Source organism: Macrobrachium rosenbergii, chromosome 5 (genome assembly GCF_040412425.1).
Source record: "Macrobrachium rosenbergii isolate ZJJX-2024 chromosome 5, ASM4041242v1, whole genome shotgun sequence".
Lineage (NCBI taxonomy): Eukaryota > Metazoa > Arthropoda > Malacostraca > Decapoda > Palaemonidae > Macrobrachium > Macrobrachium rosenbergii.
In genome coordinates this window covers 71,395,605-71,413,092 of record NC_089745.1, presented here as the reverse complement: position 1 = coordinate 71,413,092, position 17,488 = coordinate 71,395,605, and the positions used below count along the sequence as shown (strand labels likewise).

Genomic DNA, 17,488 nt, shown 5'->3' with positions numbered 1-17,488 from the left:
GCTAACAGCAATTCCATCTATTCCAAATTTAAACTAAACTGTACTTTACACTTAACATTCAACTTAAGAGATGTATCTCAATAACAGGCAGTCCCCACTTACCGGCAACATTGGTTAACAGCGATCAGGTTTTACAGGGCTTGTCTAGTGACGCCGTTCACTGGATTTTCGGCGCCAATTTCCAGTTAGCGGCGCTGCTGATCTCTGCTTAACAGAGCTGATCCCCAATTAGCAGCGGCACCGATCTCCGCTTAGCAGCAGCACCGATCTCCACTTAGTGACGGTGCCGATATCCAGTTAATGGCGCCATTAAATGGGTTATTAGTGCTATTATCGCCGATTTTCGGTTAGCGGCGCTCGGCCAGTAATGGAACTGCTGCCGTTAACCAAGGACTGCCTGTATGACATTTTCATAATGAGTATGACATTTTCATAATGAAATTAAGTTTTATATATACCTACCAAGTAATTACATAGCTAACATACCTACCTCGTACGGCAAATTTTTTAACTTAGCAGTAGTGCTTCTTTTGTTTGTTTGTTTGCACGTAGGTGACAGCCCTGCCCACTGACAGGGGAAAAGAGGAACAACTTGGCAGCCATTATCCAATTTGCTTGTGCCCTCATGTCCATAAGAGGGGTGGAGTGCAGGTTCTGATTCTGTAATTACTTGGTAAGTATATATAAAACTTAATTTTATTATGAAAATGCTATTTTCATATAAGTACCCTACCAAGTAAAGTAATTACAAAGCTGAATCTCAAATTGAATGGAGGTGGGATAAATGGACATACTCTATCCCAAAACATTAAAGCATGATAATGAATTTGAAACAAAAAATCTGCCAGCATTGCAAGCAATGCTTGTTGTTTTCTTACCTAGTAGGAGAGCTACTGCAGGTGAATACTGCCTCTGGTTGGTGCTCATCTTAACCCGTAGTGGTGTGGCTGTTGAGCTGTGGAGTGCCTCTACTTAAGTGGGAGCTTTGTAGCAGAGGATATACCTGATGGCTAACAAAGCACACAATAAGGTGCCCTTGCCCCGGGTGCAGTACCAACACTAAAAAACCAGACAACATTGTCAGCTACTCTGAAATAAGTTGTTAAAAACCACAACCAATCCACTAGCTCCCCAAAACTCGAAAACCCTAAACCTAGGTGAAAAGATAGTAGGAGAAACAGAGTGCTTTCTATGACTCTTCACCCAATACCATGCCAGCCACTGATAACAGACCCAGGGTACTGCAATCGTTAAACACTTTCTGCTTCCTTCAAGTATAGGCAGTCCTCGGTTATAAGTGGGGGTTCCATTCTGGGGGTGTGATGATAACCGAACATCGCCACTAACCGAAAATCGGCAATTTCTGGCACTTTTTCGGCGATTTTTGGGTTTATCGGCGCCGAAAAGTGCTGAGTTTCGGTTATCGGCACCTCTGTTAGGTATGCATTGGCGCCAATACCCAATTATCGCCGCCGATAAGTGGAAATTGGCGATTTTTGTTGCTAGACAAGCGCCATAAAACCGGATCGCCATTAACCAAGCACACAGTTAACCAGGGACTGCCTGTAGTGAGAAGCGAAAATGGACCTGCAACTCCAGTAGGTACACAGGATAATGGAGGTCAAGGACATGTTACGTCTAAAAGCCAAGGAAGTAGACACCACTCTGATATCGTGCGTTCTCACTTTAAAGTTTGGTAAATTGCCCTCCTGGATCTGGGATTGTGCTTCTCTAATTAAATCTCATAAAAAGGACAAGGTGTTCTCTGACAGAGGACGGGATGGGTTGCTTACTGAACACCAAAGAATACTAGATGGGCTCCTGATCTTTTCTGTCCTATTCAGGTAGTATCCCCATGCACAGCTTCCACATGTCTAGACATACCAGGGGATCCAGGGTCTATGAGGTGGGAAGGACCTGCTTTCAATGGCTGTGCTTGTCCGCCAACACATTCAACTTTCCATGGATAAAGCGACTGATAAGAGTAACTTGATTTTGGTCTGCCCACAGTAGTAACTCTCTTGTGGACTGACAGAGAGAGAAGGTATGGGGCCTTGTTTTCAGATGTAAGCTAAGGTCTTGGTATTGTCCGTGTGCACCACGACTGTCTTGTTGTGGACAAGGTGCATAAAATTCTGAAGGCCAAGCTGAACTGCCCTCAGTTCTCTTACATTGCCCTGTTGTTCTGGAGTCCATGTCCCTAAGACCTATTGATTGTTTAGCAGGGCTCCCCAACCTATATCCAAGGCGTTGGAATAGAAGTCTAGTTCGGGGTTCAGAGGACGAAGGGACTTCCCTTCCGACAGCCTTTCTTTTGACAGCCACCACTGCAGATCCGATTTTATCTCCAGGGTGATTGGAAAAACATGACTGTCTGGCTGTGTCTTCCTGTTCCAGATGGCCTTCAGGTAAAACTGGAGTACTCTCATATGCAATCTGCCCAATCTGACAAACATTTCCATGGCTGCCAGAGTCCCCAGTAGGCTCATCCATTGTTGAGCCGAACAAAACAGTTGGATATCCTCTTGGGGGACAGAAAAGCCTGAAAAGCCCAAGAGTTTAGTGTCATCCCCAGGTAGAGGATTTCTTGAGAAGGGATCAACTGGGACTTCTGAAGATTTATAAAAAGGCCCAGCTCCTGGGCCAGAAGAAGAATCTTGTGTGTCCTCCATGCACTTGTCCTTTGACAGGGATCGGAGAAGCCAGTTGTCTAAGTAAAGACTGGCGTTGATCCCCACTAAGTGGAGCCATTTCGATAACAGGACCAGGACTCGAGTGAAACTTGAGGGACTGTTGAAAGATCAAAGCAAAGAACCTGAAACTGGTGAACTTTGTCTTGGAAGACAAACCTTAGATACATTCTGGAACTTGGATGAATGGGGATATGGAAGTGAACATCTTGCATATCTAAGGTTACCATCCAGTCACCCTGGTGAATGAATGCAAGGACTGAGTAGTTTGTCTCTCTCCATCTTGAACTTTTTCTTCAAGACAAAGTGACTGAGGTCGCTTTCATCGAGGACTGGTCTCCAAGCCCCCGATGCCTTTGGTACCATGAAGAGATGATTGTAAAATTCCTCCAAGCTGGTGTCCTGAACCTCCTCTATGCCCATTTTCTGTACGAGGGAGGAGACTTTCTCCAATAGGACCGAATGTCTCTTGGAGCCTACCGAGCAAGCTGTCAATGTGATGGGAGAAGTGACTAAGGGGAGGGAGGGGGGCTTTCTTTCCAAGAATGGAATGACGCAGCCCTCCAAAACACTGATAATCCAGGGCTCCACTCCTCTTATCAGCCACCTCTCCCAAAATTCTAGTAGTCTAGCTCCTGCAGGCGCATGAAGGACTTCTGTCTCACTTCCTATGTGCTGGTTTGGAAGAGCTCTTCTCGATGGCTCTGGATGAAAAGTGGACATTTGAATGGGACCTGAATGGCATCTGAGATCTCCCTCCACGAAAGGGCTGTTGTTGGAGGGGAGAGTGGTCCTAGCTTGAAAAGGAGAAGAGTCCTTGGGACGCCTAGATGACTGTGTCAGCAAGTCTCGAGTCATCTTCTTCTGTAAGTCCAATGCTATCGTTTTCACAGCATTTTGAAGGAAGAGATGATTCTTGTCCAAGGGCAAGAACAGCAATGCAGACTTCTGGGTCTGGGTAACACCCTTGGAAACAAAGGAACACCACAGCTGTTGTTTCTTCAGCACCCTAAAAGTAACGATGGCAGACAGCTCAAGAGAAATGATATTTTAATGATAAAATAAAGTTTGTTCATACTTACCTGGCAGATATATATATAGCTGTATTCTCTGTTAGTCCGACAGAATTTCAAAACTTTCGACACACGCAGTGGGAGATCAGGTGGTTAGTACCCATTCCCGCCGCTGGGAGGCGGGTATCAGGAACCATTCCCATTTTCTATTCAGATTTTCTAGTGCCACTGTCTCCTGAGGGAGGTGGGCGGGCACTATGAATATATATATCTGTTAGGTAAGTATGAACAAACTTTATTTTATCATTAAAATATCATTTTGTTCATGAGACTTACCTGTCAGATATATATATAGCTGAATACCACCATTGGAGGTGGGTACAGACAGAATAGGATTTTGGAAAACACACTACATGTAGGTGAAAGATACTTTGGTTCCTTACCTGTTAGCATAGCTGACTTCGTGATTACTGTCACCCAAGTCCGCTTCTGCTTAACTAGAGTCTCCAGCAAGGGTGTGACCTGTATAGCTGGTGAGTTCTAGATGATCTGTCAACGGGGGCGTGACCACAATGTGACTAGACCATATTGACCATACAATGAGGGCAAACGAAGTAAAAACCAACCACCTGACCAAGCCTAACTAAGTTAGGATAACGCAACTAAAACTAAAGAGTGGGAAGTCCGCCACAGGCAGTCGACCCAACAACCATAAAAAACACTATCCAACCATTTTCTATAGGATAGGATGAGTGTCATCCCCTGCCCCCAGGAAAGTATCTTGAAACGTATGGTCCTAGCGAGAAGCAGTTCTCATATGTCGTCTTCACATCTCTCAGGTAGTGTGAGGCGAACACAGAGTTGCTACGCCAAAATGTGGCACCCAGAATGTTACTGAGTGACATATTCTTCTGAAAAAGCCACTGAAGTCGCAACCGCCCTCACCTCGTGAGCATTGACTTTCAGAAGTTTAAAATCAGTGTCTTGACAGCATGAATGGGCTTCTTTAATCGTATCCTCAGAAAGAAAGCCAGAGCATTCTTCGACATAGGTAAGTCCGGTCTCTTTACGGAACACCATAAACTATCTGAGGGGCCTCGACTTTCCTTCGTCTTGTCTAAGTAGACTTTGAGAGCCCTAACAGGGCAAAGGACTCTCTCTGGCTCTTGAATTAGGATTTCAGCCATACCCTTGATTTTCAAGCTCTTGGGCCAAGGGTTAGACGGGTTCTCATTTTTCGCTAAAAAGGAAGGGCTTAAAGAACAAACTGCGTTATGTCCTTTAAAGCCTATATGTCTACTAAAGGCTTGCAGTTCACTAACCCTCTTTGCAGTTGCTAGAGCGGTTAGAAAAATAGTCTTTCTGGTAATGTTCCTCAATGACGCAGAACGAAGAGGTTCGAACGAACTGGACATCAGGAACCGTAACACAACATCCAAATTCCAAGAAGGAGTCCTTAGTTTGAGGCACCTTCGAGGTTTCGAAGGATCTGAATAGATCGTGAAGGTCTTTGTTGTTAGACAGATCCAAGTTTCTATGCCTAAAAACAGATGATAGCATACTTCTATATCCCTTGATAGTCGGGACTGCTAGTTTAACATCACTCCTCAGAAACAAGAGGAAGTCTGCTATCTGGCTCACAGAGGTCGTGGTAGAGGAAATGCCCTTCTTTCTACACCATCTCCTAAAGACGGTCCACTTCGATTGGTACAAATTACTGGAAGAGAGTCTTCTCGCTCTGGCAATAGCTTTCGCCACTGGTCTAGAAAAACCTCTCGCTCTGGCCAGCTTCTCGATAGTCTGAATGCAGTTAGACACAGAGCGGGGAGGTTTTTGTGGTACCTCTCGAAGTGGGGTTGTCTGAGTAGATCGACTCTCATGGGCAGAGATCTCGGAAAGTCCACTAGGAAGGACATGACCTCTGTGAACCATTCCCTCGAAGGCCAAAACGGGGCGATTAACGTCATCCTCGTCCCTTCCGACGACGCAAACTTCCTGATGACTTCTCCGATGATTTTGTACGGGGGAAAGGCATACACGTCCATCCCCGACCAATCCCAAAGAAGAGCGTCCACTGAGAGCGCTCCTGGGTCGAGAACAGGGGAGCAGTAAAGAGGAAGTCTCTTCGTCTTGGAAGTTGCGAAGAGATCTACCAAGGGACGTCCCCAAAGCTTCCACAGTCCTTGACACACCTCTTGGTGTAGGGTCCATTCGGTCGGGAGCAGTTGTCGCTGCCGACTTAGAAGATCCGCACGGACGTTCTCTACGCCTGCAACAAACCTCGTGAGGATCGTAATATTTCGGGCCTGAGCCCACAGAAGGATGTCCTTTGCTAAGGCGAACAGGGACCGAGAGTGAGTTCCTCCCTGTTTCTTGAGGTATGAAAGGGCCGTGGTGTTGTCCGAGTTGATCTGGACAACTCGGTTCGTGACTCGTCCCTCGAAGAAAAGAAGGGCCAACTGAATCGCCCCCAATTCTTTGAGGTTTATGTGCCAGGACACCTGTTCCCCTCTCCAGGTGCCCGACACTTCTTCCCTCCCCAGTGTTGCTCCCCACCCCGAGATGGACGCGTGCCGGAAAACAACACTAGGTCGGGTTCTGAAGTTTGAGAGAAAGGCCTTCTGCCAACTTCGATGGATCGAGCCACCACCGAAGGTGATTCTTTACCTTTGGCGAAATACTCAGAGAAACTTCCAGATTCTCCTTGTCCTGCCAGTTCTCTGCAAGGAAGAATTGAAGCGGTCTGAGATGCAGTCTCCCCAGGGAAACAAACTTCTCCAGTGATGAAATGGTCCCCAGCAGACTCATCCATTCCCTCACCGAGCATGTTTCTTTCCTCAGGAAGGCTGAAACTTTGTCTAAACACTGTAGTTGTCTTTCTTGAGACGGAAACGCTCGAAAAGCCACTGAATCCATCTGAATCCCCAGATAAACGATGGACTGAGTCGGGGTCAGATGGGACTTTTCGAAATTCACCAGAAGTCCTAGGGACTTCGTCAAGGTCAAAGTCGTGTGAAGATCCTCCAGACACCTTGTCATTGACGAGGCTCGAATGAGCCAATCGTCCAAATAAAGAGAGACTCTTATTCCTCCAAGGCGAAGCCATCTCAACATTCCTCATTAAGATCGTGAAAACCATAGGAGCTGTGCTGAGCCCGAAGCAGAGGCCCTGAATTGGAATACCTGTCCCGCAGGACAAATCTCAGGTATTTCCTCGATAGAGGATGTATAGGGACGTGAAAATAGGCGTCCTGGAGATCGAGAGAAACCATCCAGTCGCCTGGTCTTAGGGCTCCCATGACCGACTGGGACGTCTCCATTACAAACTTTTCCTTCAGAACGAAATGGTTCAACTTGCTGACGCCCAGAACTGGTCTCCATCCCCTGACTGCTTGGTACCAGAAACAGCCTGTTGTAAAAGCCTGGGGATTGTAAATCTGAGACCTGCTCCACAGCTCTCTTCTCGAGCATTTGCTCGAGCAGGTCGAAGAGAATCTGCTGCTTCTCCTGCTGATAGGATGGCGACAGATCTATGGGATTCGTACATAACGGAGGCAATACGAGGAATGGGATCTTGTATCCCTTTTCGATGACTTGGAGGGACCAGTTGTCCGTCCCTCTCTCTCTCCAGGCTCTTGCAAAAGAAAGAAGCCTGGCTCCTACTGGTGTCTGAAGGTCCACGGAGTCATTTCTTGCCCCTGGTCTTAGAAGGGGCTCTACCTCTTGAGGGACCTCTTCCTCGAAAGGACGATCTAGAGGAGGGTCCTCCACGAAAGGGCTTCTGAATCTTGGAAGCCTGCCCAAGGGAAGAAGTCGAAGGGGCTGCAGGACGTCTAGAAGACTGGGCCAGGAGGTCCTGAGTAGCCTTCTCTTGCAAGGTGGCAGCCATATCCTTGACTAAGGGCTGGGGAAAAAGATGGCTAGAAAGCGGAGCGAACAACAATTCTGCCTTCTGAGTAGGAGAGACCGACTTCGCCGTGAAGTTGCAGTAAATGGCTCTCTTCTTTAAAAGCCCTGTACAGAAGTGGGCAGCCAGTGCTTCGGAGCCATCCCTAACCGCCTTGTCCATACAGGATAGGACGCTAAACAAATCTCCCAGACTAATGGAGTCAGGGCTACGAGCCTGCAAGTCCAGGACTCCCAGGCACCAGTCCAGAAAGTTGAAGACTTCTAAAGACCTGAATAGGCCTTTCAGATGGTGATCGGTCTCAGATAAAGACCAGGACACCTTCGCTGATGAAAGGAGAGACCTTCTGGGAGCGTCCACAAGGCTGGCAAAATCCCCTTGAGAAGAGGAAGGAACTCTCCAACCAACCTCCTCTCCTGTCTCGTACCAAATTCCTGCTTTTCCACTCAATCTTGATGGAGGCAGGGCGAAAGAAGTCTTGCACTGGGCCTTCCTGGAGTCCATCCACTCCTGAACCTTGTTAAAGGCCCTCTTCATAGAGAGAGACGTAGCCATCTTCACAAAACCAGAAGACTTTTGTGATTTAGACGAGGTTAGCTGCGAGGGGGGAGGGCGAGGAGCAGAGGGTTGAAACTTGTCCCCAAACAAGTCCTTCAGCAGCCTAGTCAAGACTTGGTAGTCTGCAGAAGCTGAAGAAGAAGAGGACTGATCCTCAACTGCAGGATCCGAAGCGCAAGAAAACTCCTTCTTCCACAGGAACAACCAAAGGGGCAGGAGAAGAACCGGGAGGACGAAGTCCTTGCAGACCAACATGCAAAGGGACTTCTGCTTGGAAGAAGTCCGAGAGGGGTCGCGAAAGTCTCGGGCAGAAGAGTCTAAACGAGAGTCCCCGACGGTGGCGCCCTGGCGAGATTCCCGACGAGCTTCTTGACGATCGATCCGACGAGCGTCCTGGTGAGAGCGAGCAGCGAGGGAGGCGTCATGCCTCGCAGCAAGGGAGGCGTCGTGCCGAGCAGCAAGGGAGGCGTCTTGCCGAACTGCAAGGGAGGCGTCTTGCCGAGCAGCCAGGGAGGCGTCATGACGAGCAGCAAGGGAGGCGTCATGTCGAGCAGCAAGGGAGGCGTCTTGCCGAGCAGCATGAGAAGCGTCATGCTTAGCAGCATGAGAAGCGTCCTGGCGAGAAACAAGAGGATCGTCGTAACGAGGGGCGTCAAGCCTGGCAGCATGAAGCGCATCAGAAAGCGGGAAATTGCGATCCCTGCCGAGACCAGTAAAGCGCTGAGCAACAGGACTTCTAGAGGGCGGCGAAGCATGAGACGACGAAGAACGTGGAGAAGGAGAAGGGGAAGGTTTGGACCTCTTGATCGGCAGCCGGGAATCCTTCCGACGACGACACGCATCAGTCTCCTTCTGGGCCATTAACGAAGCCAATTGCTTCTGCATGCCTAGGAGCAGCTTACGAGTAGGAGAAGATTCCTCCTCAGGAGAAGGGCTGATCCTGTGAGAAGAAGAGGGGCGAGGGGACGCCTTCTTCCTTCTCACAGGGAAGCAACAGCCTTCTTTCTGGAGCGAACGGAGCGCTCAAAGCGTCATCGTCCGATGACGTCCTGGTCCTCTTCTGCGGTGGGATGGCGTCAAAATCCTCCGGAGAAGAGCGAAGAGCGTCACGAGAAAAGGGACGTGAAGCGTCCCCTTCTTTGAAGCTTCTCTTCAAAGGGCGAGAATCCCGAGATTTCCATTCCCGACGCGGGGAGGAGGAATCGGGGGAAGAGAAGCAATCCTTAAGGATTCGTGCCCGAGCACGATCCTTGGCAGCCTGGGAAGCGTCATCAGGACATGCCGAAGGGACGCCAGATCGGTGGGGGGTCCGCGTAACCCTCTTGCGGCTTTCAACTTGCCCACTCCCTGAGTCCTGGGAGTCCGACAGAGGTCTAGACCTAGAGGCGTTATACGGCCGATCTGACGCCCCCTCCACAACACAAGGGGGACAGACACTATCACTGCACTTCACAGCACTTTGAAGAGCGAGCATATTAGCTTCCAAGGTACGAATGGAAGACATAATAACCGCCAGGGCATCACCTTCCGCAGACACAACCCCGGGGTTCGGGGGCAACACCACAGGGTTAGGAAGAGCTACGTCTACAGGAGGGTTAACAGGTGAAAAAACACTACCCTGACTCCTACCACTTCTGGAGGAAGACCTCCTGATCCTATCTCGCTCTAGCTTTCTCACATACGAATCATAAGTCCTCCAACTAGCATCAGACAAAGATTCACACTCCTTGCATCGGTCATTCAACAAACAAACATGCCCTCTACAACCCGAGCATACAGTGTGAGGATCTACCGAAATTTTCGGTAGCCTCACCTTACAGTCTTGCACACGGCAAACTCGATAACTAGAAGAACTAGATTCAGACATCTTAATCCCAGGAAAAACAAAGCCAAATCCAAAACAATCCACAATAGCGTATGCCTAGCCACAAGTCCAAGTCAAAAACCAAAAATCAAACAAATACTCAAGTGACAACCAAGTTTTATCCGAAATCCAAGACGGAGGTACTGAAAACAAGTGTTGACAGTACCGCGACAGAGAAAATCTGAATAGAAAATGGGAATGGTTCCTGATACCGCCTCCCAGCGGCGGGAATGGGTACTAACCACCTGATCTCCCACTGCGCGTGTGTTGAAAGTTTTGAAATTCTGTCGGACTAACAGAGAATACAGCTATATATATATCTGACAGGTAAGTCTCATGAACAAACTATCTCTTAACAGTCTTGTCTGCACAGGACAGAACCCCAAGCCAGTCGGAGGTGATATCCGAAACAAGATCTTGATGGTCCTCAATTTTTTTGGTCAATGCACCCTAAACAACCCAATCAAGGCAACTGAGGACTTCAAATAGATTTGAATATGATAAGATCCAGATGATCCAAGCTGAATGTGATTTAAACATGATTTTGGTAAAAATATAAGAAAACAGATCGACAAGACTAGTCAGTAAGACCAGAGGAATCCCCTTGGGAGGATGCAGCAACTCCCAAAGAGGGAGCCTCCTCGGTCACGTGGTGGAGTGTTGTTGAAGGCATTGATTGATACTGGTTGTAGCGGAAATGTGATTTTCAGAAAGGAGTATGAGAAAATAAAAGAAAATGTAGCAGGGAGGGAGGAATGTGCTGGATATGTAACAGGGATCGGAGGATTGAAAGTAAAGGTGTGCTCAAGGTTTGTTGAATCAGTTATGATTGCAGGAATAAGATTGGAGGAGAATGCTTTTCATGTTGTGGATAGAGTGAATGATAGAGGGGTATGATATGTTGCTGGAGTATGCATTTTTGAAGAAAAACAGGGTAAAAGTGTACCCGGAACAGGAAATGATAGAGACACGAATGGGGAGTGAAACAAGTGTGAAGTTGTACGTGGAGGAGGATGGACAAGCAAGTTTGAAGATAGTTTCTGAGTGGAGGTGTATGCGATGGAGGACGTACAATTGCCAAGAGACTTGGGGAGTGCGTGGAGTGTGAAAGCAGGATGGAGAACCAATGTTGGCGTCGGCGCAGAAAGTCTGAGTGAAATATTCATGTTGGACAGTAGCTCTGCATGTTATGAGATAAGGCAGGTCACATGTGTCTGATGAATTATGGATGTACAGGACCCAAAGGTGTGTGTGTATAGGTGTGTGGAGATGTGAAAAAGAAGAGGTGGAGAGGCATACATCTGGGTGATAGATTGGGAGCTTAAGAAGTGTGGTCGATTTGAGTAACGATAACCACGTTCAGGGGTATGATGTGATGGCCGAAGGAGAAAAGTTAGAAGAGTGGAGTAAAGAAAAGCTTATATTACGGAAAAGATGAGATTGAATGAGAAGTTGAACAAGAAACAGAAAGAGCTGTTGTGGGTAAGGAAGGGTGCATTGAGTCAAGGTGATGAGGACTTTGGGACAGCTAGATTGCCGGAGTTCCGTATTCGGCTGACAGGCGACACTTCAATTTATCAGAAATCCTGACATTTCCCAGTTCTGGTAACACGAGAGATTGAAAAGCAGTGTGAAGAATGTGAAGAATTAGAAAGGATAAGAGTAACTGAACCCAGTAAAAGTGCTTGGAATAGTCCAATTGTGCCGGTAAGAAAGCCTGATGGGAGACTGCAAATGTGTATTGATTATCGGAGAGTAAATGAAGTGACAATGAAAGAAAGATTCCCTGTGTGTGCGGTGTCCGACTGTGTGTACAGTATGCATGGGAAGAAAGTATTTAACAAGATGGATCTGATAAGGGGGTATTATCAGATGCCAGTAGCAGAGGATTGTAGGCTGATAACTGCTTTTTCAACTATGAAAAACAGTACAGTATCAGTTCTGCAATCTCAGTTTAGGATTGGCTAATGCCCCACCTGCGAGAATGTGTTGGTGTTTCTTGATGACATTTTGGTGATGAGTAATACCGTGAAAAAGGCACACGAGGTTGGTGTGGGCAGTGTTGAAGAAGTTAGAGGAAGTGGGAGTGAAAATCAAGGTGAGTAAGTGTGAGTGGTTCATGGAAGAGGTGGAGTTTTTGGGCCATAAGGTGAGTGAGTCTGATGTGAGAAAAGTGGAAAAGTTTGTGGAGAAAGAGAAATTTCCCTCAACCCAGGACCGTGTGAGAGTTATGTGGATTTTTGGGATTGATCAAGTTTGAAAGGAAGTTTGTGGAAGATTGTTCGGGGATTGCAAAGCCGTTGTCAGAATAGACAGGCTGCAAGAAAAGTACAGTTGTGAGGTGGGATGAAAGGATGGTGAAAGCATTTGAGAAACTGAAAGAGGAAATGGTGAAGGATGTGGAGTTGGCTTACCCTGACTGTAGTACAGATGCCAGTAAGTTAGAAGTGTATACAGATGCGAGTGGAGCGTCAATGGGTGGATGTCTGATGCAAAAGCAAGTAATGAATGGAACTGAAAGGGATAGAGCGACAGCATATGTAAGTAAGGCGTTTAGTTCAGCAGAACGAAAATATTCGACTTTTGAGAGAGAATTGGCAGCGCTGCGATTTTGTGTGAAAGCGTTAAGACCATTCCTGTATGGTGTGAGGTTTGTGGTGGGTATGGACCATCAACCTCTAGTTTATCTGCAGAAAATGAATTGCGTGAACAGTAGAGGATTTGAGTGACTTTGATTTTGTGATAGAGTATATCCAGGGTAAAAGGAATACTGTTACAGACATGATGTCCAGACTACCTGGGGAAGGGAGAGAAGAGCAAATGAAAGACATAAGACCAAAGTATCTGCTGAGAGGATTGGTAGTAGCACATGAGAGTAAGGGGGGTGGTGACTTGATGTTTGAGAGTGTGTGGTATGGACTGAATGATTTGGTAGATGAAGGTTTGAAGTTGCAGGTGCCTGGAAGTGTGAATGAACTGAGGGCAGAGGTGAATGAAGAAGTTTGCAAGAGGCCTGGGTGTTTGGGAGTGTCAAATGTGGAATTGTATTGGAAGAGTCTGAGAGCTATGATGTTTCCTGGAGTAGCCCCATTTCATGAGGTTTTGATGGTGGTGGGTAAGATGTATAATAAGGTGATTTGGTGTCCATACACACTGGGGGTGAGAAACTTATAGTGTATCAACAGGAGGAGAGCGAGTGAAAGAGAGTGAGCATGAGTTGCATCTGCAGTGTTTGAGTCGGGTACACTATAACTGGGTTATAGAGAAAAAGAGCTATGAAAGGAAGTACTGTATGAGAAGGAGGAAAATGCTGAAGAGAGTTGTTGGAAGTGGAAAGTTATAGTAAGGAGGTGAGTGAAGGATGTTTGGTTGGTGGTGGAGACAAGTGTCAGTGTGTACACAAGAGGGGAAATGCAATGATTGTGAGAGTAGATATCAGTGGAAGACAGTACTGTGGTTTGGTTGACACGGGAGCGCAAATATCTTTGGTGAATGCATGTGATTAGGGATGTTGAGAGAGTGAATTAGAATGTTAAAAGGAGAGCGGTGAATGTGTCAACAAGAGGTATAGCAGGAAGGTCGGCTGGATGGGAGGAAGTCAGGTTGAAGGTAAAGTTGGGAGAGTTTGAGGTGGAAGAGTGTTTTGTGGTACTGGGAGATGAGCAAATGCCATATTGTTTCCTGTTTGGGATAGATTTCTTGAGGAAGAATGGATTGGTAATGAAAGGTGGGAAAGTTCTGTTGAAAGATGAAGTTGTAATAGGGATAATTCAAAGTGAGGCAGTGAGCATGGTCAGGTTTGTGGGAATGACTGATTGGAGTCTGAGTGAAGAGGAGGATATAATGGAGTTGGACAAGAATGAGAATGAATTGCTAAAAACACAGGATGTTGAGGAGATGCAGTGAAAATGTTTGATAGTGAGTGAGTTAAAGAGGTGTATTAGAGAGGGAGTAACTGGAAGATTTGTTGTTGAGTAAATGGATATGCTTTGCTGAGAGATTTGTGTTGTGTGAAGGAGTGGTGTAATTTTCAAGAGAAAGGATGGGAGAGTTGATGTATGTTCCAGTGTTCTCGATGAGTGGAGCAGTGGGGATGTGTATGTTAGTCCATGAGAAATATGGACATATGGGGGAGTTTAAGTTAATCAAGTGTAAAAAAGAGCAAATGATTTCCCCATATTTAAGGAAGATTTGTACGGATGTGGCAGTTATGTGTGAAGGATGTCAGAGGGGAAAATATCTGAGTGTATGCTAGCCCACCTGTTTTGAAGTTGAGTATGAAAGAACCATTTGAGTTAGTGGCAATTGATTGTGTAACTTTGCCAGTAACTGCAAGAGGAAATATAGGAGTGATTGTTATGGTAGACCATACGAGTAAGCTTGTAAGTTGTGCAGCAGTGAAGAATAAGACTGGCGAGGATGTTGCAAAAGTGGTCAGTATGGTCTTGTTGCCTGTGCATTTGAAGAAGCCAGTTAGAATACTGAACAGGAAGAAGCCAGTTAGAATATTGAGTGATAATGGACCGGAGTTTGTTGGTACACCTTTTGAGCGAATGTTGAGAGAGTGGGGTATTGAACAAGTGTTAACAACTCCATACATGCCGAGTGCGAATGGGTTGGCAGAACAAACCATAAGGACTCTGAGTGAGATGTTACGAATGTTGACTGATAGAGAGAATGAATAGGATTTGTTGTTAGGAAGAGTGCTAGCAATGTATAATGAGTCAGTACATAAAAGCACTGGTATGCCGCTGAGTGAGTATGTGAAGAACTATGAGAGGTATGCAAAAGCGAGGCTGGATTTGAATGAAGAAGAGCAGGATGTGTGGAGACAGGCAAACGAAAGGTTTGAGAGTTTCAAAGTAGGAGATAAGGTGTTGAAGGAAGTGGGTGAGAAAGGAAAACTGACAGTGAATAAGATGGGTGAGAACTATGAAGGTCCTTATGTGGTGAAAATGGTGTGGTCAAATGGGTTGAGTTATGTATTAGAAGACAGGAATGAAGAAGGAAATGTAAAGGTAATAAGAGCACACTATAATTAGTTGAGAAGATGGAGAGAACCACCGAAATACATAATGGAAGTTGTTAAGGGAAGAGAAGAAAAAGCAGTGTGTAACAGCTAGTGTTAGTAGAACGTAAGAGAAGGCCTAATAGAAAGAGTACGGGTACATTTACTGTTTGAGAAGTCAGTAAGCATGAGGAGTGAAAATACCCTTGTGGTGTTGTTTGGTGGTACTTTGAATGAGGGTGAAAATGATTTTGAGGGATTTGAGGAGAATATGGAAGACATGAACTTGGAGAGTACAAGGAATGTGGATGTGGATACTCAAGATTCAGGTGGACTGGAAACAATGCTGAGTCATGAGAAAGATGGTACGTACAGTGTGTGTGCTTTCTTTGAGTGAAAGTGTTGAAAGAGTGAGTGTGGGACGGAGAGTGAGTGAGAGAGTTAGCAGTACTAGAGAGTGAGAGTGGGCGAGTTTTGGATAACTTGAGTCAGAGCCTAGCAGAATTGAGTGAGAGTATAGAAGAGATGATAGAAGACATGTAAAGTTTTAGTGAGGTTGAAGCAGACATAAGTATCCAGAGTTTGAATGAAGTTGGTATAAGTAATTCGGAACCAAGAATGGGTGAGTCTAGTGCAGTTGGGGTAGAAGTGAGTGAAGAAGAGGTGGTGAATGACAGGCCAAGGACCCGAAGTCAAGGTCCAGTTCTGGAGTATGAATGGGTAGTGAGAAAGGGATTTTGAAAAGGGAAAAAAAAGGAAATAAGATTTCCTTTGTTTTAGTACAGGGGAGTATGGTGCTAGTGTGAAAAAATGGGTTTGTGTGATTCAATGTTTATTTTTTGTTTTTTATAAATATTTGTGTGTTGGTGTAAGATTGTTTGATTAAATTAAGTTTCATTTTTGTTTTTTCTTTTTTACTTGTAGTTTGCTTGAGCAGGTTAGCGTAGAGTGAGGAGCTACCCTTCACCTTACCTGATAAAAAGAAAGAAATCAAAGAAAGGAAAGAGAATATTAGGAGAGCAGTTGAAAACAGAGGAAGGAATAAGGCAGAGAAATGATAAGGGTTATAGGGTGAGAACACAAAGCTGCCATATTAGAGAAACAAAAACATCTGATCAGGCCACCTTTCTTCCCATTCCTCCATATACGACGCTAAATCTAAATCCTAAAAGGTGCCAATCTCGACACACCTAAGGCAAATAAAATTCGACATCAGTTGGAAAGGAACAAAACTAGCTGTTGATCTCTCCAGTAGGAAGAAGGATATGTGAGAATCCTAACTGGCTGATGTTGAGCAAGCTAACTCCCAATCTGAAGAGCAAGCTAACTCCCAATCTGAAGGAGAAGTCTCAGAGACCACAGTTGGGGGAGCATCAAGATTTACTGACAGAAAGGTTCAATTAAGGTTCTTTTGATAGAGGGGGAGAACTATAGGATTAAGACTGAGTAGGATAAGTTTTGATGAATTATAGTATTCAGGTTAGGTTAAGTTTCTGTTCTGTAGGTTAAGGTAATAAACAGGTTAAGGACAGTCAGAATTTCATTTAATAACCTCCAAATCTGTTCCCATCATACTGCACCAATTGTGTACTAAAAGAAAAAGCCTGTACAACAAGTACCCGCCTGCATACAAGACAAAAAAGAGGAAAAGTGAAAGATGCTTTATCCTGCTCTCTTTTGGCTGAAAGCCAGTCTCCCATTTCCTTAAATGGACCATCTTGGGGAGGCGTGTCCGGTCATTTGGTTGGTTCCTCATTAAGAACGTCGAGGCAGGTGAAGGAGCAGCTGGGGTGAAAAAGGAAGGAAAATTCGCCATCAAATACTGCAGCAGGGCAGCATATGCCACAGGAGAAGCAGGTTCTGGGTCAGTCTCTCCTTCTGTGGAGATAGGAGACAAATGATCATCCTGAGCAGGTTTAGGAGTAGAGGGACCTCTCTTGAGCAAGTCCACAATCTGGGCCAACTGTTGTTTAATTAGAGCCAGAGCAAGTTCGTCAGGGTCCAAAAGCAAAGGAGATGGCGCTGGAGGTCTAATGGGACAAGGCGTAAGAGACCGAGACCTAGGGGAGGATGAAAAAGGCGATGGGCACCTGGGAGTGGGTGCTGGGCACTCGGGACTGGGCACTGGGCACTGGAAAAGGGCACTGGGCACTCAGGACCAGGTGGTGAGAGCTCAGGGGCGGGCACCAGGTGCTCAGGGGTGGGCACTGGGGGTTGTCAGGTAGGGGTGCCAGGCGCTTAGGAGCGGGCACTGGATGCTTGAGAGCTGGCACTGGGTGCCTGGGAGCCAGATATGGGCTCTCAGGAGTGGATGCCGGGGCACTCAGGTGAGAGGGTCTTGGGACTGTTCCAGGGAGACACAGATGGGCGCTGATGGACAGGGGCAGGAACAGAAGACTCCAAGGAGAAACTAAAAGATGGTCTGGAACTGCTTGGAGTCTGCTTATA

The 17,488-nt window shown here is 46.3% G+C and overlaps 1 protein-coding gene across 2 annotated transcripts in view; it reads right to left on the bottom strand.

Moving 5' to 3' along the window:
- Positions 1-17,488, bottom strand: part of LOC136838889 (gastrula zinc finger protein XlCGF57.1-like) — a 54,860-nt gene that overhangs the window by 11,061 nt on the left and 26,311 nt on the right. Inside the window, exon 2 of one of the 2 annotated variants that reach the window (XM_067104581.1) lies at positions 103-397. The exons of the other annotated variant lie outside the window; for it this stretch is intronic. Coding sequence (XP_066960682.1) covers positions 103-111 — 9 coding nt within the window. The 5' untranslated portion in view covers positions 112-397. The remainder of the gene's footprint in view (positions 1-102; positions 398-17,488) is intronic. 2 annotated transcript variants of the gene reach the window in all.